The sequence below is a fragment of the Dermacentor variabilis genome, unplaced genomic scaffold (genome assembly GCF_050947875.1).
Source record: "Dermacentor variabilis isolate Ectoservices unplaced genomic scaffold, ASM5094787v1 scaffold_13, whole genome shotgun sequence".
NCBI lineage: Eukaryota > Metazoa > Arthropoda > Arachnida > Ixodida > Ixodidae > Dermacentor > Dermacentor variabilis.
In genome coordinates this window covers 38,850,068-38,871,057 of record NW_027460291.1, presented here as the reverse complement: position 1 = coordinate 38,871,057, position 20,990 = coordinate 38,850,068, and the positions used below count along the sequence as shown (strand labels likewise).

At 46.1% G+C, this 20,990-nt stretch overlaps 1 protein-coding gene across 2 annotated transcripts in view; it reads left to right on the top strand.

Annotated features, from left to right (window-relative positions):
- LOC142566814 (dermonecrotic toxin SPH-like) overlaps positions 1-20,990 on the top strand; it is a 116,679-nt gene that overhangs the window by 83,143 nt on the left and 12,546 nt on the right. For both annotated transcript variants that reach the window (XM_075677695.1, XM_075677694.1), the window contains one exon: positions 10,208-10,336. In XM_075677695.1, the coding sequence (XP_075533810.1) occupies positions 10,208-10,336 (129 nt within the window). The remainder of the gene's footprint in view (positions 1-10,207; positions 10,337-20,990) is intronic.

Genomic DNA, 20,990 nt, shown 5'->3' with positions numbered 1-20,990 from the left:
TATCGCTTCAACGCAAACCGAGCGGTGAGAAGCTACGAGCCGTCGGCCCACCTAAACTCTGCTCACAAGCCAGATCGCTTTCAATATACAGACCGCGCGTGGTCACGCCATAAGCAGTTTCTGCCCGAAGTACAGCTCCCCACTCCTACCTCCTCTCTCCCCGGTGCCATGCGTGTGACGGAAGACGGCGCCCTTCCTCCCCGCTTTCCACTCTTGCGCGGGAAAGATTGAGCCGCGATCGTCGGCTCATCCTCACACGCTTTCACTGGCACATGCGGCATACGGCGTGCAGCGATGGTGTTATCGCCCTTGCACTTTATACCGAACAACATGGCGACGGCAAAAATGCGCCTGGAGTGTCCATGTAATTATTACTGCAATAAAAACACTACACGTGTTTCTCCACCGCATTCGCGACGTACATAAGCATGCATGTTCCGTGCGTGCGCACCAGTCAAGTGTCGAGTCAACCGTCTAATGCACATAAGTCAACGAAAAAGCTGTAAAATGAAGTTGGTACAAGCATACGCGCAAAGCGTGTGTGAAGAGCAGTATTATTGCAATAATATTGATTAGCGCAAAAACATCGAAATGAAGCCCAGATGAGCTTGTTCAAGCTGGGTGCACTTAAACATAGGATTACGTCGCACCTCCTTTATATCCAGGATCCATGGCTTAAACCGCATTTAACCCATTCCCAAATGTTGTTAGGTGCTCCCACGACTTCCGTCCTGCCTCTTCGAGAAACAAAGTGCAGCTAGGGTGGTCCGCAGTATACCACTAAACCACTATCAGCTGCAATATATATATATATATATATATATATATATATATATATATATATATATATATTAATATCCTAAATTGACACTCCTAAGGATAACGGATTACTACAGAGCGATTCCAGAGTAAGGATGGCCTAAAATTGTGGGTCGATCGCGTAGGTCGTGCAGTCTACAGAATAAACCACATGGTAAGTAACGGCCCAAGAAGACATTGCCTTTCTTCAATGTCGCCCGCTGTTAACTCGCCTTTTCTTATGTGGCTCTTTTATTTTTTTACAGTGATAGCTGTGTATGACTTACCTTCCGTAGTTTTTTTTTTTGCGTTCACTACAAAAAAAATTCTGTGGGCCAATCCGAGTGATAGTGCAGAAAGCGTCCAAACTCAATGTCGCATACCCCTGTGGGCTCGGGAAGCTGTAACGCATGTGGGCCGATCTTGGTGATGGTTCAGAAAGGGTCCAAGCTCAATGACACATGCTCCTGGGGGCTCGGAAACCTGTAACTCGCCCTTGAACTATTCGTGTCACACGTGGGACCCAACTATGTCCCACGCACACGGGTAAGAACGAATGTTCTCGAAAAAATGTTTCGTACAATTTTTTTTTAAATGGACCTAAGATTCTCGGCGCCAACCGCGCAAACGCGCTAGTGCCACTGCGCGCATTCGTCGCCGTCGTCGTCTTCTTCCACAACTGGTTGCGCTGTTGAAAAAATTTTCATCATCAGTAATGGCGCGAGCGTTGTCGTCTTCCACAGCTGGCTCCGTTGCCACTCATCATTCCAGCGTAGAATTCTCTTCTGTCGTCGTAATTGGGAGCCCGCGCCTACGGGAGTGTGAGCCATTGATTAAGGAGGGGGTGTTGGCGATTAAACAGCTGCGTTGTTGATGGGGCGGACACGTAGAGTTCGTACTCCCGAAGAACAACAAGCGTACGAGGGGAGCCGGAGGGAACAGCAATGAGAATGTAAACGGCGCCGGCGCGAAACGACCACCAACGAAAAATGTTCCCGCTATGCTCAAAGAAAACGACAATCGCAAGCCCGGGCACCTCTGAACGAGCAACGATGCCACACTCGCAACGCAAAAATGACAACCATTCCACTATGTGAAGATGGAATGGCAGCGAAAGCACTTTGCTTTTCTTTTGAGAGGTTTGGCTGTCGTCAGCTTTGGCTGCGATTACATCATCACAAAGTCAAATGGTTGTCACTTTTTTTAGAAGCTACATTTTCTACCTCCTGCGACGTTTCGAAATGAAACAGAACGTAACATCTGTTAAGAGTTTGTAGCAGTGTATAGGCCAGTAGAATGATTTCTGTGGAAGAATTGTTTGCATACTGACATAACTTTGTAATGACCTCGCTTTAGAGTATTAATGGCCATAGATAAGTGGCCATAGAATATTGGAGGATTATGGGAATAAAGCTACGCCTCGCCTGCTGGCGAGTGAATGCCCTATAGCTTGCGCCAGTGAAGCAATCGCAGTGCATGCAAAAGTGTTGCCCTGTGGCAATGATCAAAATTGCTTAAGGAGTAAACAGTTCAAAGCCGCTTAAGGTGGTGCTAGTGGTCATTGTCCAAAATTCCTGGACATAAGTATGCGAACAAAAGCCGTGAGCCACTGATCAGATATTCATTCGGTTAGTATAACAAAGGGGTGGGGAGGGGTGACTTGAGCATGTAAACTGGTATCTACAGAACGACGCTCTAGAACGCATTGCGGCAATTGGCTTCTGGGGTGTCTTCATGAGACAGCCTGTTTGACCTGGCGGCCTAGCGCTTGCCACAAGTTTTGGTACGGTTATCATGGGGGAGAGATCAACCAAACCCTGATATTAAGCGTTTGTGGCTGCAGGCCTGTCGGCGTGTTGCTTATAGCATACAGTTTCCTATTACGACTAGAAGGAACTCTGGCGCAGCGATCTTTCCACCACCATGCGAATGATGGGTAGTACATGGATTTTTCTCATCTTCCTGCTTGATGTTTCAGCCATTGTTGCGGCTTTGTTTGTTATACTGTATCTGCGAGCAATATTGGCCTACATACCAAAGGAATTTGTACAGTTTTTTTTTCATGTAGTGTATAATAAGACTCTGCAAGCATGCATAGTCGCTGCTAATTGAAGTAGTTCCGCTTGTCCATACATCCATGGCCTGGTGCTTTAAAATCGGGCTTCTGTGCTAGAGGTTCTGTTTTCAATTCCTACCGTCTTTCAATTTTAATAATGTTTATTGAAATATTTGAAACGCAGGGCATGTTAAAATGATCACTTTTCAAAGTCAAGAAGTCATTTCAAAGCCAGAAGAACGAAGTTTAGGTAAATTGATGTAATACCTAGTATTTCCATGCTGGCTGAACTTCCCTGTTTGCAGTTCCAGTAGACGCTAGCGTCACAGCTCCCTCTAAAAATTGTATGAAACTATATGGCTTATAAAGCTTTTTTTTTTCATGAGTACCACCATATTGTGTAAGCGATAGCGTCCTCTATGGGCAGTCGGTGTGCTGGCTTGGGAGAACGCTCCGTACTGTAGGCTAGGAATACGCTAAGCGGTTAAGCGGTTTGTAGTGGTTGTTTTTTGCGCTCGGTTGGTTTACTTCTATAACGTGGTGTCTTCTACGTGGAAACTCTTTCTGTGGGACGTACTGACATGATTTAAATTCGGCATGCATGGAGCTTCTGCTGTAGCTGAGGCGCACTAAGCATCCAACGCGATATATTATCGCTTGTTGCATCATATAATCAGCCTCGGAGATCAGTTGTGCATTTATGAAATTTTTTTCCCAAATCTTACCTTACCGCAGCATTCTCAATGTAAGAGACAAGGGTTCAGCAGCCATGAGTAGTTAAGAAACATACCACAATCCTGACAGCGTGGGTACCGTTCTGCTGCGGAATACGTTATGCTGTTTAATTGAACAAGCATTCAAATTGTTGTCTGTAGAAACATTGCGTGACTACATCGTTTGTTAGACGAGGTTTGCGCCCATGAATAAAACAGTTTTGGTTAATATTAACAGCATACCCTACTGTGTGATTCCCACTTGTCAGCCATGAGTAAAGAAACATACCGCAATCCGGACAGCGTGGGTACCGTTCTGCTGCGGGATACGTTATGCTGTTTAATTGAACAAGCATTCAAATTGTTGTCTGTAGAAACATTGCGCGACTACATCGTTTGTTAGGCGAGGTTTGCGCCCATGAATAAAATAGTTTTGGTTAATATTAACAGCATACCCTACTGTGTGATTCCCACTTGTCGAGCGGTCGAGTGACCGGCTGAGGACTGATCGAGTGTTCGAAGCCGTGGTGGATTCTCAATTATAGGTCTGCTTGAAGTTTATTCTTACAGAAAACAAATACATAAGCCTAGTATACAGACGAGGGTCCTAAGGTAATAATGATGAAAACGGTTGTTATCTACATAGCGCGTAGTGCACGAGCGCGGCACGACCATGCGAGATCTTGTTGCGGTGTTAGCCGGTGTTCTGTTTTTTTTTTTCGTGAAAGAACTGAATGAAAAGCAATTTTTTTTGGCTTTGTTCATCCCGTCCTCTGCGACGTAGTCACCCGTTTCACGGAGATGTCCTCACCGATTGCCGTCGGATTCTTTTGATGCCATGCCCTTTGGATATTACTGCTTTACAGATAAAAAAGTCCATATCGAAGTAAAAAAAAATCCTAGTACACCTAAGCACTCATGAGTTGTGAATGCGAAAGCATCAATGTCAAATGGATAACCACTGAGCGTTCCTTCGAGTTTTGAACTCGGCGCTGGGAGCGCGTTGAGACGCTTGGCACATTTTTATTCGACCTTACCGAGGTGCAGTTAGAATGCAGGCGAGAGAGTTTGCCGGCCAAGAAACACGCGGAAAACACGGGCTTCGAGAGCGAAAGGGATAGTGACGTGGCGTCGCAGCGATGTCCTCTTCCCTCACGCAACACCTGGTGCGTCAGGAGAGCAGCAGCAGGTGTTCCCCTTCGGCCGCTCTGTTCTGTCAAGATGCGCTCGTGATGTAACGTTGCAAGCAATGGGAACTCCATCGAAGTGCGATCATGGCGTGACGTCACAGCCAATGGGAAATTAGGCGCCGCTTCGCTCCTACAGATGACAAACGCCGCCTTTTTCACTCAATTGGACATTTGACGCTTTCGCATCAGAAGTTGAAAAGCATCATGCTGGCGTAGCAACCGCAGCATCACTGTCTTGAGCAACGCCATCTGCCTCATACAGGAGGCTAACAAAGACATGGCATAGAGATATCCGGTGTACTAGACTTGAAATACGTGAGAATGATGCTGGTGGCTGACGCAACTATGTTATGACGACTGGCACTGACATTATTCAACGTTGCATTGGGTAGTCCGTACACGAGCCCTCTTGTGTTTTATTTCTACGCCAAGCGATGAGACAGTGAAATTATTTGCCAGTTCACGCTGGGGGTGGGGGTGGGGGGAGATTTACAGACGATGCTGCCCTCTCTCGAGTAACAACCACTACCGCCAAAATACCTCATAACGCGTACACACGTCGCGGCTGCTGATTCGAGTCGCATGTTTGCGCAGCCAAGAGAAATTTCCTCATACTGTGAATACAGCTGTTCCGAAAGGCTGCACAATGGTTTTTGACGACTTTGTATGAACTGACATTACGTAAATTTCAAGCAGAACGAGCTAAAGCATCTCCGAACCATTCCACAGCATGCGACGGCGACACATTCAAGTCACGCGGCGCGGCTCGTGCACAAGGAAAACAGAAGGAAAGGCTCGCCGCGTGCCCCCTCCTCATCCCCTGATGAAATAGTCTAAAGACTATCTTGGCAGAGTAGTTTGCTCGAGAGGAGCGAGACAGCGCTTTCGGTGGCACGGCGCAGGTTTCCTCGGTGAAAGCGCACGAATATGAAACCATTACCGATTTTGCCTTGCTGCTGTGCAATCACTTCTCGGAATACCACTGGGCGTTCGCCAATGCACTGTGCTCGATTCATGTTGCAAACTATAATGCGGCAGAAGGAAGATGTGCGCAGCAGTTGGCTGCAAAAATAGTGACTTATATTCAGGAATGGAATGAATCTGTGTGGCCAAGTTCACGAACTTCCTCAAGGATAAAAGAAATTCTTCCAACCGCCATCATTATAATGTCGACATTCAAATAAAGGACTTGAACTGCGCAACGTCGGCAAGAGTGTGTACCGCTCGTTACACAGTGACCAAGACAGTAGCGCCGCTTCCTCGCATAGTAAGTTCTTCGCACCTTCTCTAAACACATTCACCCCAAGTCAAACGAAAACTTACCCCGACTCTATCGCTATCGTATAAGGAATAAGTGAATGGGCATACTCATGAATCAATGCACCGAAGCATGGGCGACGGCGACTACACCATATGCACACGAATAGTCGAAGCTGAACGTTTCGTGATGATCGACAGAGTAAGCGAGTGACAAGCGATACTACGTGTTTGCAATAAGGTATTATAAAGTACAGAACACCTGCGTGCCGAGCCTTGTGCACAGCAATAACAAATCCATGTCAACTGAGCACACCCGTGAACTCTTAGGCAGAAAATAAACAGTCACACGGTAACCGCAACAAGGGGCGTTATTGAGTCAGAAACATGACAAGCCTCTTCTTCAAAGTATTTCCCATAAAGAAATAATATTAAAACACATTGATGCTGATTTAATTCATAAGCGGAGCATTTCGACAGCTTCTAATTCTTTTCCAGCTCCGCTTTTAGAAGAAGGATTACCAACTGGTAGCAAGGACTGAGCGAGGACAACCTCATCCGGTTCGTTCATGCTTTAGCAATGCGTCACTTTACCTACGTCGCAGCCATGCACAACTGGCAGAGCTCGGAACGGGACAAGCAGAACGCGTTGATCAGAAAGGCGGTCAAGAGATTGGGCTTCCTATGTACACGAGCTCGGAGCGACTGCTCCACCTCGGCATGCGCAACACACTAGAAGAGATCGCGGAGTCCGGGAGAAGTTTACCAGATCGTCTAGCACCAGTGCCGAGAGAAACATCCTGAGAAAGCTTGTCGTTCCCCCAAGGGAGATCGAGACCAGTTTCTGCAGCATACCTCGAGAGCAGAGAGAGCGCATTACCATTGCCCCCATTCCTCGTAATGTCCACCCCGAGTACAACCTGGCCAGATGAAGGGCTAGGGCTCAAGCCCTGCCGGAAGAGGCCGGCGCGCGCGCCCGGAGTTGCTGTTTCGTCAAATCAACCCTGTGCCTTGACGGAAAGGCGTTCGCTACAGTCAGCGTCGATTGAGAATAGAAAATCACACTCCTGGACGGTCCGGACGACGGCGGCCGAGGTTGCGGAACAGGCCGCAATAGCGTTCGACCTGCTGGACGACGGGAGAACGACGATATACAGCGACTCGAGATCGGCGGTCGGAACATTCGCCGAGGGCACCGTCTCGAAACCAGTCTTGCGGATCCTACGGGAAAAGAAAATAAAGCAACTCGCGACCGTCTGGGTTCCCGCTCACATGGGACAGGTCAAGGGCACCCCGTCCAACCTCAACGAGTCGGCCCACACAGCTGCTCGAGGAGTCGTCAACCGCGAGGCTATCGGGTGGCGGGGCGCTGAGCTTCCGGACAATAGTGATCCCCCTGCCTCGTAAAACGAACGGACAAAGTACTTTTATCTGGGGAGGCGGCACTATCCGCCGCCAGACAGTAAATTGAACAGGCCTCAGGCATTGACACTCAGACTCTTGCAAGCCAGGGCATACACTAGCCCCGCCCTCTTACACCGGATCGATCTCGAAATTCAAACGTCAAACACTTGCACGCTTTACTCAGACTTTGCCAACTTAGATCACATGCTCTGGCGGTGCCCCGCGTTGAGAACACGGTACGTCTTTGAAGTGGGAGGCTGCCCTAGGCAGTTCCGATTTGGAAGTCCAACTATGGGCAATGTGACGGGCCCGCGATGTGATGGAGGGGCTAGGCCTTTCTGTCCTAACGTGGGAGCGACCCGCTACCTAGTATTGCACGTTATGATGGGCCTCAATAAAGTTCTCCATTCCTCCATCCATCCACCTTTAGTACAAGCTCCATATACACTGTTCGCGCCACTTGAACAAGGCGTAATCAGCTCCTAAAACACCTACATGTACTCTGAACATTTGGCCAAAGCTTTGTGTCGTCCACCCAGCCACTGTCTACAGTAGCCCTCGAAACATGTTTACTGAGCCGCAACGGCGTCGTGCACGTCCGTTGTAAAGACAGAGGCAGCAAAGGCAGCTGAAACAATCAATGGAGGGGTCACCACGGGATCAAACATAGCGGCCCCTATGGGATCGCCATTGAAGGTTCTGTAAAAAGGCAAAGCGCTCTAAACGATGCACCTTTTGGGTGAAGTGTACTTGCCATACTGTATTATATAGAAAAGTGATGGTGCAGAAGCTGGACGACCACTTGTAAGTTTGATTGGGGAAGTGGTTTGTGTGGCACATACACAGAGCTGGCAACTTGTACAAAAAGCTGCTTGTGAATGATGTTAATCGTGTTTATGTACTTCGAAAGGCTGTCAAAGCAGAACGGGAGTATTTCGCTTAGCTACGCAAGGAAGCCTCCGGAAACTCTGGCGGATGCATTTACATACGTCATTGTAAATCCCATACTCAGGCAAGCAAGAAGAGTGACATCTGATCGGTGTCAAGTGGAAACTGCATTATTTGTTTTCACTGCACTGCTTGCCATATTAAAGAGACCGATGTCAACTTTGAGGAGATGCAATCCGGTTCATCTGCCTGAACATTGCAGTTGGTGGCTTTACGTATACATCCGAACCCTTTATAAGGCTAAGATATAGCGTATATCGTACGAACACATCGAGACCCAGTGTTAACATGCGAAACGTAAGGTGGGGTCAACTCATGCAAGACAAGAGTAATTGGAGATCGCGGAGGCCTTCGTCCTGCAGTGGACAATTGGTGGTGATGATGCAACCTGACGACAAACTACGAAGCAGGAGGCGAAAGATGTGGCGCTCAAAGACGCACTAGCGAAAGTAACCGCGTATAGCTTTGTTATCCTTCGTGACTCCCGTGCAACCGTCGCCAGACGACAATGAAGTGACGCTGATAACACAACTCTGCGTAGCACCATTTCACTGACGTAATTGCGTTTCATGAGGCATCCCCATTTGAGCAATGGAAACCCTCGCATGTAGGAATCATCGCCAATAAGCAGATTTATTCATTGGTATGTACCAAAAATGGTTCCGACTTCAATATGTATGTGTAGTACGTGTCAGTTTGATCAAAACATTCTTTTGACTGGACTTCTCTCCCTCTAGCAGCATGCCGGCCGGCGGTACCCCAGCGGTACGTCTCTCAGCTCTGGTGTCTCTCGTTGCGCTAGGACGGTCCTATTAAAATTAATAGTTTGTTTTCACCTGGTATCTGAGAGTATTTCGGCCCAAGGCTACACGAGTAGGGTTTTGTGCGCTTGCTGTGAATCCTGTGATACTTTTCAGCGCTTTATATTGGAATGGAATGCTTTGGTTGTATAATGCGCGTCTCTCGTATGAGGCTATAGTGTGCTTGTTGTGGCCTTCCCAGGTTTGATAAATGTATCCGATCGCCGTGTGTCTTGGCGTACCTTTGGGTTTCTTCTTGAAATGCATTAGGTTTTGCGAAATATATGCTCTTTTGGCGAATCACTGAAGTCATCTTAGAATACACATATTCCAGTGCTTTTACCAGTATTATTTGATTTGAGCGAATATGTTTCCCTTTTTCACAGTCTCCGCTGTTATTTCTCACGTGCCACCTTATCCTTTTTTGCACCCCTATGTTGTTCCTTTCTAGCATTTCAAACCCGCCGTGGCTGCTCAGTGGCTTTGGTATTGGGCTGCTGAGCACGATGTCGCGGGATCGAATCCCAGCCACGGCGGACGCATTTCGATGGGGGCGAAATACCAAGACACCGGTGTACTTAGATTTAGGAGCACGTTAAAGAATCCCAGGTGGTCCGAATTTCCGGAGTCCTTCACTACAGGGTGCCTCATACTCAGAAAGTGGTTTTGGCACGTAAAACCCCATTATTTAATTTTTTTAACATTTAAAGAACTTTGTTTATGCAATGAAAGCATGGCGTTTGGTTATACTGGTGGCAATTGCCAGTCTCTGGTTCGTTCCCTTACGTTTTTGTTTAACCGATCTACCCATAAACACTAGGGTAGAGAAATGAAGTTGCGGACCGCGGACGGCGTATCGCTCGAGCAGACCTTTATCCTCCCGATTACGTGAATTGGCTGATGACGATGATGACGAGGACGCACTTCTACTGGTAATAATAAAATATTCAACTCTGTCACTGAGTTCAACACCTTAATGCCATGCAAACCTTTGCATCACATCTCAATTTCTAACGATGATCTTTCTTTTGAAAACATAAGGTGGCAAGTATGCTGACAAGTTGCTGCTATTTTATGCCGACATCAAGACAAGCGGCCTATACGGCGACAACAAGTACGAAGCTGGTGTGAGTTTGGCCAATAACCTGATGCGCTACCTCTGGAGCAATGGTATGTCATGCTACGCAAATATCTTCGGTTTAATTGGGTTATACAGTTAAGTAATTATTTGCCGCTTACTCCGATTTCTGGAGCTATCACTGCAAATTTATTGGGACAGCTAATATTTTGAGAAGAAACAATATAAGTAATGTCAGTAATTGTCCGACTTGTACAAGTTATAGAAAAATTAACCGATTACAATTACACTTATCTGACTCCAATATTTAATATAATTACAGTTGCAAATACTGTCCTATAAAAGTAATTGATAAATTACTAAAATATAATCAATTGTTTCTACGTTACTTTCCTCCGAACTTTTAGTAGCATTGGACTGATACCCCAAAGAGAATGTGCTGGCCTTGCACATTAGAATGAGGGTTACCCAGTAAAACATTTCATGGTTATACTACAAATATACCAAAATTGTCATAGATTAGAAGTAATTATTTACATATAATTTCCTTTATGCAAGTCTGGTCGGTGTGCACTTCCCAATAATATATGTGTGCTATCGACAAATTACTCCAAGGTACCAAGATTTCTGCGCATGCAATTGAACGACGCCTACTTTCGAAATAAACTATAATGTAGACCGAATAAGTTTAACAAAATACCTGTCTTATGTGATAATGTATCGCATGGCGGCGGCAAAAAGGATGCAGCGAGCCAGTAACTGCACACAATTAACGTGTATTCTTTTTGGGGAACTTGTAGATGGAAAAACGAAGAAGCACGCCTGCGCTTATGCAGATAAAATGTGATGTCCGCAATCGTAGAGCTAAAATCAACGCTTGCATCCACACAGCAGCGAAGACATAATTTTATCTCGCACGTGTTTCTGGTCGTTGTCAGAGGTTAACAAGCCACGGTGGCCTCTGCGGCAAACCAAGGAGTAACTGCTGAAAGCTTAGCTTCCGCATGAATAAAAACGTTTTCATGACAATTTAGCTGTAGAACCAAAATGAGAAATACATGTAGCTATTAGCAATAAACTATTCCGTATTTCACGAGATTCTTACAGCCGTAAATAAATGGAACATTCGTTCGTATTATTTTCGACCATGTAATCGCCATTTATTCCAGGGGAGCCTTTTTACAGGTTTATAAGTTTTCTTTAAGAATGGAAAGAGGGAAGCATTGCGTCTTAAAACTCGTCGGTCGCCCAAGCGGTTGTAGCTTTCCGGAACACGTGGTTTAAGTATCCGCGACATTCTGCCTTATTTTAAGGTAACATGATGTCAAACGCAACAAACTCTTTCCATAAATATGCGTGGCTTACTTGGAAGAAGCTCCCAGCTGAATACAACGCTTTAAGGAGGCTCCCACGCGAAGGTTTTAACGGTAGAGGACAAGTGCTGCACAGATTTTCTAAACAAAATTGTTTTTCAAAGCATTATCATACGAAATATGTTCTATAAGTTTGAAAACATCAACTTTGATTGTCCCCCGTTTTATTTTCTCAGCATTTTATTTACATTATTAGTGGCAGGAAAGAAGCGGAAATATTGCAGATTCTAGAATTTACTGGGAAAATTCTCACTATATTACATTATGTTTGTAAATACTGCTTGGGAATCCTAAATGCGTGCGTGCGCGGCACTTAGATGAAGTGTACATTTTTTAGGTGATTTTAAAATTGCAAGAATAAATAAATCATAACGTCTATCAAACTGTAAAATGCATAGTCAGGTCTTTTGTGCGACAATAAAATGTCGGCATTTGATCAAATGCTTTAGCAATCACTCCTTGTGAAATTTTGGTGACAGCTATTTTTCACACCATAATGTAGCAATATGATATTTAGGTGTTTGTTGAATAATGTTTCTGCCATGTGCTGTGAAGTAAATTTCATGCTAAAGCGTTTGGGTATGAGGACAATATGAAAGATTATGCACTTCAATGAGCGACGAGTAAGATGTATTGTTGCCATATTTTTGAAGTGATCATAGTTTAAAGTGATTATATTTTAAGCAGTCATATAATGAAAGCACGAAATTAGTTCTTAGTTTTGTTGCTCAATATGTTCAAATAGCCTTTTTATAATGTGAACATCGTGTATAAATCGATAATAAGCTGAGATAGAGGATCAGCATTCCAATGTTCTCCTATTACCAATGTAATGATGTTTAGTTGCGGAGATGATAAATCTAGCAGCAGCCTAGCAGCAGCGAATAACATGAGCTTTGTCCCAGTCGCCGCCAAGGCCGTCGACGTCGTCTTCGAGCTACCACCGAAAATACGAGGCGCGTCTGCTTCAGTACATTGGCCCCGGGTGTCAAACGGGGCCATCCTTGCAACTGAGGGAGTAGACAAGATGAGGGCGGTTTTAATACAGTTTAGGCGGCTAACATGCACTGTCTCGTCACCCCGAAAACGAAGGTCCAGCTATGATGGGACGGCCTGAACGACATAGTTCACAGGTGAGTTGGCCTCGATGATACGGTACGGACCGTGGCACCATGCTAGTAGTTTGAAAGAAATCCCGGAATATGAGGTGGCATCCAAAGCCAAACAAGGGAACCATCGAGGAAGGTAGACATGACCTGATGTCTGTCAAGTCGTGTCTTCTGACGGCCTTGATCCTCGCTGATCAGCGTATCTGGCGGCTTCTGAAGTTGTGAACTCAAAGGCGTCAGGTCCGTAGAGCAGGATAGTATCCAGTGGACACGAACACTCACGTCCGTACAAGAGAAGAAAAGGTGAAAACCCGGTGGTTCCCTGCGTCACGGTGTTATATGAAAATGTAATGAACGGGAGTGCGATCTCCCAATTGGTGTTGTCGGCCGACACGTACATTCTCAACATATCGCCGAGTATTCGTTTGAACCGCTCCGTTCGTTTGCGGGTTGTATGCGGTCAATTTCCAATTAATTGTTCTGTACTCTGAAGGAGAGATTGTATTGCTTCTGACAGGAGGGCACGACTCCTATCGCTGAGTAGTTCTCGAGGAGCACCGTTTCGAAGCACAAGGTTATGATAAATGGATATTACAACGTCGCACGCAGTCGCAGCGGGAACGGCTAAGGCTCGACGCAACGCGTTAGGTGATCGCTGCCAACAATAATCCAGCGGTTTCCACAGACGCTGTATAGAAGTGGGTCATAGAGGTCCATGCCGACGCGGTCGAATGGTCAGTCAAGGCACGGTAGCGGCTGTAGTGCACCAGGAGGGCGCTGTGGGGGGGTGTTGCTTTGTTGACAGGCGGTGCAAGATCGAATGTGCTGCTGCACAAACCGGTACATTCCACGCATGTAACATCTTTGATGTAGCATTGTGAAACTATTTAGTACGCCTGCGTGGGCACTTTCAACGTCGGCGTGGAAGGACGCGCAGACATCAGAGCGCATGTTACGAGGGATATGCAGAAGCCAATTTCAACCGGCGGGCATATAGTTGCGGCGGTAGAGGCTGTTGTTTCACAAGGCAAAGTGGGCTGCGTGAGGGCGTAGCGTCCGTGTTGAAGGAATGACTGATGGATCAGCAAGGTAGTCTAGCAGCAGGGCAAGCGATGGGTCATTGCGTTACTCTTATAGCATATCAATGGCAGTCAGTAGTGACGGGTCGAAGGTCGTAGAGGGAATGGAGAGAGCAGCCACATCAGGGTATCATCGGTGAGCGGATGAGTGCGTCAGCGTCGGAATGCTTTCGATGGGAGTGGTGTGCGACACGAATGTCATATTCCTGCAGGCGAAGCGCCTAATGGCATAGGTGGCCCGACGCGTCTTTGAAGGAGGAGAGCCAAAAAAGGGCGTGATGGTCAGTACCATAAGGGAAAGGACGACCGTAGATGTAAGGCTGAAGCTTGCCCAATGCCCAAATGATGGCTAAGTATTCCTTCTTTGCGAAGGAGTAATTCAACTCAACTTTCCTAATCATACGGCTCGTATAGACACGACATATTCTTCATTCGTGACTTTGCGTTGGGCCAAAACCGCACCAAAGCCGACACCACTGGCATCGGCGTAAACCTCTTTCAGCGCAGTTGGGTCGTAATGGCGAAGGATCTGCAGTGAAGTCAACAACCCGCGTAACGTTTCAATGGCTTTATCGCATGCTGGTGCCCACTCGGAAGTGCCCTTGCTTGCATAAGCAGATTCATCAAGGGTGCGATGATAAAGACGAAGTTCCGGAGGAAACGACGAAAATGAGGACACATGCCTATGAAGCTTTGCAGGGCCTTGAGAGTTGTGGGCTTTGGAACCTCGTCGACCCACTACGCGAAGCTTGTCGGATCAGGAAAGATGCCGTCTTTCGAGACAACGGTACCCTAGATAGGTAATTTTCGTGCAGCGAAGCGGCACTTGTTAATGTTTAGCCGCAGGCCAGCTCAACTGAGACAAGAAAGGAGGTCATGCAGGCGGACTAGATGAGGCAGAAAATCCTTTGTGAAAACGGCTATGCTGTCCAGGTGACATAAACAAGCCTTCCACTTGTGGCCGCGAAAGATGGTATCAATCATGCGCTCAAACGTTGCGAGCGTCTTGCAGAACCCGAAAGGCATAGCGTACAGTCAACAGCAAAAGGTTACGGGATGCGGTTTCCCCTTCAAATGTGAATTCCTGCATTGCGAAGGCATGACACTTCGTATTGAATGAATCACTGTGTAGGTGGCGAAGGCTACCACATGCTGGAACATTTAATTCGTGGCTGTGTGACCACGCTTCGTGGGAATTCAGCTTCTTGGCAGATTCAGCGTCCCGCAAACTTTCGCGGTTGACTGTACGCTAAACTCGTACAGGCCATCTGAAGTGACGAAAGCCATCTGGGTGCGATGAGATGGCGAAAGTTCTCTGGCTATGGCGCAGTCTAAAATTGTTGAAGGCGGTGTTGAGACTGAAGTTAACGCGTCAAGATGTAAACGGGTGGCGCTATCACAAACGTCAAGGTCTTCAATACACCTGACAGCTTGCACAATCCTAAGGCCGTACCACGCACTGAAGTCACTGGGTACCGTTACGGATCCCGTATAGCTATTGAAACGAATTCAGACCTACCAGTGAGGACGGCGAACAGGAGAAATAGGTCCTTGCAGTTAGCAAGCATTTCAGAAGGCTCAAATACACCGGTGAACTCGGGTATGACATCACACCACGAGGTCACAAACACCGACATCTCCGGAGGCAAATCAATGCCAGCATCAACGAAAACTTTGCGCACATTAAGGACGGCTCCGACCAACGAAGAGTCACATAAATGCTAAACGGCTACTTGCGCGCGAGAACAATTGATGATTGTAGTACGACGTCGCAGCAACCTTCACCCTAGGATGAGATCATGAGAACAGGATGGGTAAGACAAAAACCTCGATGATGTACATAACATGTTGGGCGGAGAGTACAGGTGTAGGATGAATGCGCGGCGCGCTAGCAGTGCAGAGTACCATATGCCACAAAGAGAGGTACAGACTTAGTGTTGGTGGCACGGTGTTGATAGGGAACGCACCAGTGCGGAGCTCCAGGGCGACATCAGGGATTCCAGCAACCTCCACCGAATGTCATCATCATCTTCAACCTACTTTAAGTCCACTGCAGGACGAAGGCCTCTCCCTCCGATTTCCAATCACCCCTGTGTTTCGTTAACCCATTCTAACTAGCGCCTGCAAATTTCTTAATTTGATCACCCACCTAGTCTTTTGCCGTCCTCGACTGCGTTTCTCTCCTCTTGGCACCCATTCTGTAACTCTAATGGTCCACCGGGTATCTAATCTGCGTATTACATGCGCTGCCCAGCTCAATTTCCTTCTCTTGATGGGAATTAGAAAATCGGATATGCCCATTTGCTCTCTGATCCACACCGCTCTCTTCCTGTCTCGTAAAGTTCCGCCTATCATTCTTCACTCCACCACTCTTTGTGCGGTCCTTAGCTCGCTTTCGAGCTTCTTTGTCAGGCTCCAAGTTCCTGCCCTATATGTCCGCACTGGTAGAACGCACTAATTGTACACATTTTTTTGTAGTGATACTGGTAAGCTTCCAGTAAGCATCTGAGAATGTCGGCCGTATGAGCTCCAGCCCAATTTTTTTTTTCTTCTGTAAATTTCCTTATCATGATCAAGGTCCCCTGTGAGTAATTGACCTAGCTAAACGTATTCCTTCGCAGACTCTAGAGGCTGATTGGCGATCCTGAAATCTTGTTCCTTTGCAAGGTTATTGATCATATTCTTTGTTTTCTGCATTTTAAGCTTCAACCCCACTTTCTCACTCTCTCTGTTAAGGTCCTCAATCATTTCTTTTAACTCGTCCCCAGTGTTGCTGAACAGGACATTTTTGCAAACCGAAGGTTGCTGAGATATTGGCCGTTGATCCGTACTGCTAAACCGTCCTGGTTTAATTGCTTGAATACTTCTTCCAAGCATGCAGTGAATATCATTGGTGAGATTGTGTCGCCTGGTCTTACCCCTTTCTTTATAGGTATCTTAATACTATCCTTGTGCAGAATTAGGGTAGCTGTGGAATCTTTGTAGATATTTTCCAAGATATTTACGCAAGCATCCTGCACTCCTTGATTACGTAATGCCTCTATGACTGCTGGTATCGCTACTGAATCAAATGCCTTTTCGTAATCTATGAAGGCCATGTAGAGAGACTGATTGTACACTGCAGATTTCTCGATTACCTGAATGATTACATGGATGTGATCCATTGTACAGTATCCTTTCTTGAAGCCAGCCTGTTCCCTTGGTTGACTGAAGTTTTACCCCTATTGAATTCGAAATTATCTTCGTGAATATTTTCTACAAGAGAGAGACAAAGAGAGCAAGAACATGAAAAGAAGGGAGCCTACCTAAGACTGGCGGTGGGGGAAATGGGAATAGAAAGAGCAAAAAAGGGAGAGAGTAAGCACTGAGTGAACGTGGGAGGATGCACAGGGGCACAATAAACGGTCTCTTAAGCTCGTGCACTTCAATTATTGTACTAGTGCACGAATCGCTTTTCATGCCAGTGACGTGTGTGGCCACGGTCCAAGTATCTTTTACTTGGAGAATGGTATTGAGTCCAGTCGGTTTAAAGGTCCCCGCCGAGAGAGGCGTTTTTCTACAATACATTTTCTACAGTACTGGAAGTAAGCTAATGGGCTTATTATTTTTCAGTTCTTTAAAGTCTTCATTTTTTGTGGATTAGTGTAATGTTGGCATTCTTCCAGTTCTCTGGGAAACTTGAAGTTGTGAGACATCTCGTATAATTGCAAATGTGATAATCAGTCTAGCAGCAACCTAGCAGCAGCGAACAGGGAGAGACTTCTCGCTATCACAGCACGGGTCGTCGCCATCGCCTTCGAACTACCATCTAAAACACGCAGCGTAGCTGCTTGATTAGACCCGGGAAAAAATGCGAGAGCGTATCCAAAAGTTTTTGCCCATACATTTTATTAGACAAAATAAGGTACATGCAAGTAAGTAAACATATAAGTACTATTCTGAGTACCTTACACTATGTTTTCACGTAGTCCCCACACCGGGGCCCCATAGCGTAAAACTATTCCAATATGTTGTTATTCGAATCTCCTGACGTCAATTTTGCGTAACCCTCGACGCAAACATCGGGCGGTCACCCGCGGGGTTGTCTCAACAAACCAATCAAATGCTCCCCTCGTTCATAGGAGGTCACTTTTGTTTGCTTGAAACACGAATAACATTGCCTGCACTGAGCGGCTTGTCTTATCTGATTGGCTCACAAGAGGCGATGAAAATGCTCAAGTGGAGAGGGATTCGATGGGGCCGAGCCATTGCAGTGAATATCGATAATCGGATGAAGAAGGTGGCGCCGGCATCTGTGGTTGGTTCGCTTTCTCTTACTTAGCTTGCGGTGACTCGTCGACAATCGCGGGGGCATGCAACGGAAGAAAAACGAATCAGACTTCGTTGCTCTTAGGCCGCGGACATTTGAAGCACAACCACCATCTTCAACAACTGACTGCCGCGCAGTGCCGCGAAGCTGCCGGCAGATAAGGCCCGGCCGGTCCAAGAAACATCCATCGCTGGGAATGGATATGTTAACTTCGCATTTACAGCCTTAATTTGGCTAAAAAAATAGGGGCAATAACTTTCTGATTCGCCCTCGTACCAATAATCGAACGCCTCCTCGGTGTGCTTCCCTACATACTACTTCCGTGTTTAAGCAAACTGACCCCATACGATAAGACGAGGCCCGTAGTAATATATTTTAATTTGATTTATTTCACCACAAAAAACACTTTTTCTGCTTTACCATAGCTCCCAACAGTTACACAAAAAATTCTATCCACAGAATTACGCGAAAAATGTTATTCCTCTTGCACGCAGCTCATCTAGTTCGTTATGCAGTAGAATCTAAGCAATGTTTCTTTTTTTGGCGCTCCAGCAATATTTTTTTATCCGTATCGTCTTTTAAACGCAATGTCTCTACACAATGCCTTCTAAGCACAATGGATCTACAAAATAGCAATATACATGATCACGATATAATAATTTCATACAATCAGAAGAAGAAAGCGAGATTCTAATTAGACAAAATACCCAACCAGAATCTTAAAGCAAATATTGGCACTCATAAAGCCGCTGCAATGCTAAATAACCTTTATAATACATTTTTACAAAAAGTGTCACAAAATTCAAGGCCTAGGCTAGTTACAAAACGACCACCTAACGCATGAAATGACCTTCAAGGGCCACAGTGAAATTTTACATTTTAAAGACTGGACTTGGAAGTAGATTGCAATCAGAAATGGTTCTTCGAAAAAAAAACATGCTTTAAATAATTTAGTCGTGGCGAAAATAGGCTTTAGTGCAGGCTCCTTTGTGTGTCTAGTTCCTCGTGTAGATAATGGAGCAGCATAACATTAAGTTTATATTTTTAATGGGAAATTTTGTATTTCATGCAAAGAAAAAAGACAAGCTTTTTTAACATGAAATTGTTTTATGCCGGGGTCCACCATCAGCTTCCTGTAACGGACGTGATGTAGGCGCGAAGGCTTATGATATACTACATCGTGATAGGGATGGCGCCGTAATCTGGGAGGATCATGACACTAACGAGGACCGTCAGTGAGCACTTCGGTGGCAGCGGAGGCTCCAACGCGATGTAGCCTGGTGTAGGCGGAGTTAGCCTTCGGATGAGTGGACGACGCAGTTGCCAAACATGGTCTGTCTCTCGCTTCCTATTAGCCTGTGACGCCTCGTCTCTTAACTAGTGCAGCGTCAACACGCATCAGCAGTGCTTACACGTCGCCTACTGCTTGTATTGCACCAACTGAGAAAACTGCTGCACTCAGCGGCGCAGAAAGGCAACCACGTCGACTGGCAAATTTCCATTAGGTCCCGCGAGAGACACGCCAGCGTGAAGAACGACTTCGCGCATTCGTGGCGCACGCTCCGAATTCTGCCACTCAGATTCCTGAAGGTGAACGCGTCGTAACCCAAGACACTATGGAGCCCGACCAAAATGGTCGTACCTTCGCCGAAGCGATTGGGCCAGATTAGGCCGCTCAACAACAGGACGCGGCGCGCGAAGAAAACCTGTGACACGGTCGCTCATCCGCTAACTGTGCGGCTTTCGCTGCAGCGCACCGTGAGTTCAGGAATCGATTTAGTAACAACTCGTTCGGCTTCGCTTGCACGGTTTGCGAGTGGCTGTGGATTATGGTGGATTTACGCAGTGCTCCGGAGCATGCAATGAACAGTTTGTGTCAAGATGCGTTTTACTTTCCTGTTGCTCCAATTACCGTGCAAGAGAGATGAACCATAATTTTTTCTACGTCATTCTAAAGTGGAAACATTATTGGTGGTCATAAGCTGTGAAGGAGTCAAATCTGTTATTTTTACAAAACAAGTACCGAATCGCCTTTTTTCGTACGTTTTCAAGCTGTTGTATATCCTTTTTTTCTCTGTGGATCCCTAATTTCCGAAGCGTACTCTAATGTTGACCTGGTAACTGTCTGATATGCCACAAGCTTAAGTTTGGAAGGGGCATGACTGAGTCTCCTTCTCAAGCAACAAAGCTGATCAAATGGGGCAGCCCAAACGTTAGAGATATCTGGTGACCACGTTAAGTTATTCGTCAGCGTTACGCCCAGGTATTTAAAATGTGAAACCTCCTTAATAGTAGCGGCCTGGAGTTTATGTTGGAGTTGACTTGGAGTGTTTTTCTTGTAATTTTCAAATGTAAAGTTTTGTCTTGTTCAAAGAGATATCCCTGTCTTTGCACAAGTGTTGCATTTCAGAAAGTGTTCTCTGCAGGTTGTTATTGCCATCCTTAGTGTTAATAGCCTTAAAATTGTGCAGTCTTCAGCAAATAATTTACCGAGGCAGACCCAGAAATTACATTCGCTTAATCATTTCTATGTACCAAGAACAGCAGTAGACCCGAAATGCAGCTTTGTTGTACGCCAGAGGTGACAGGCAGGGACTCGGATGGTGCGTCGTTCACCTGTACACGTTGTATTATGCCGTCTAAGTAAGGTGCTGCCCATGTAGGATGTCATCGGGCCGTCAATACATTCAATCTCGTAAATGAGCTTACCATGCGACACATTCTCAAAAGCTTTGGCGAATTAAAAAATTACCGACGATTACGTTACTTCCTAATGCGAAATTTGAGCGCAGCAAATAAGCTGTTTCACCTTTTCGATAGATTGAGGCAAAGAAATCGAGCAACACATGTATGCGCTATCACAGAATTTTTTTTTT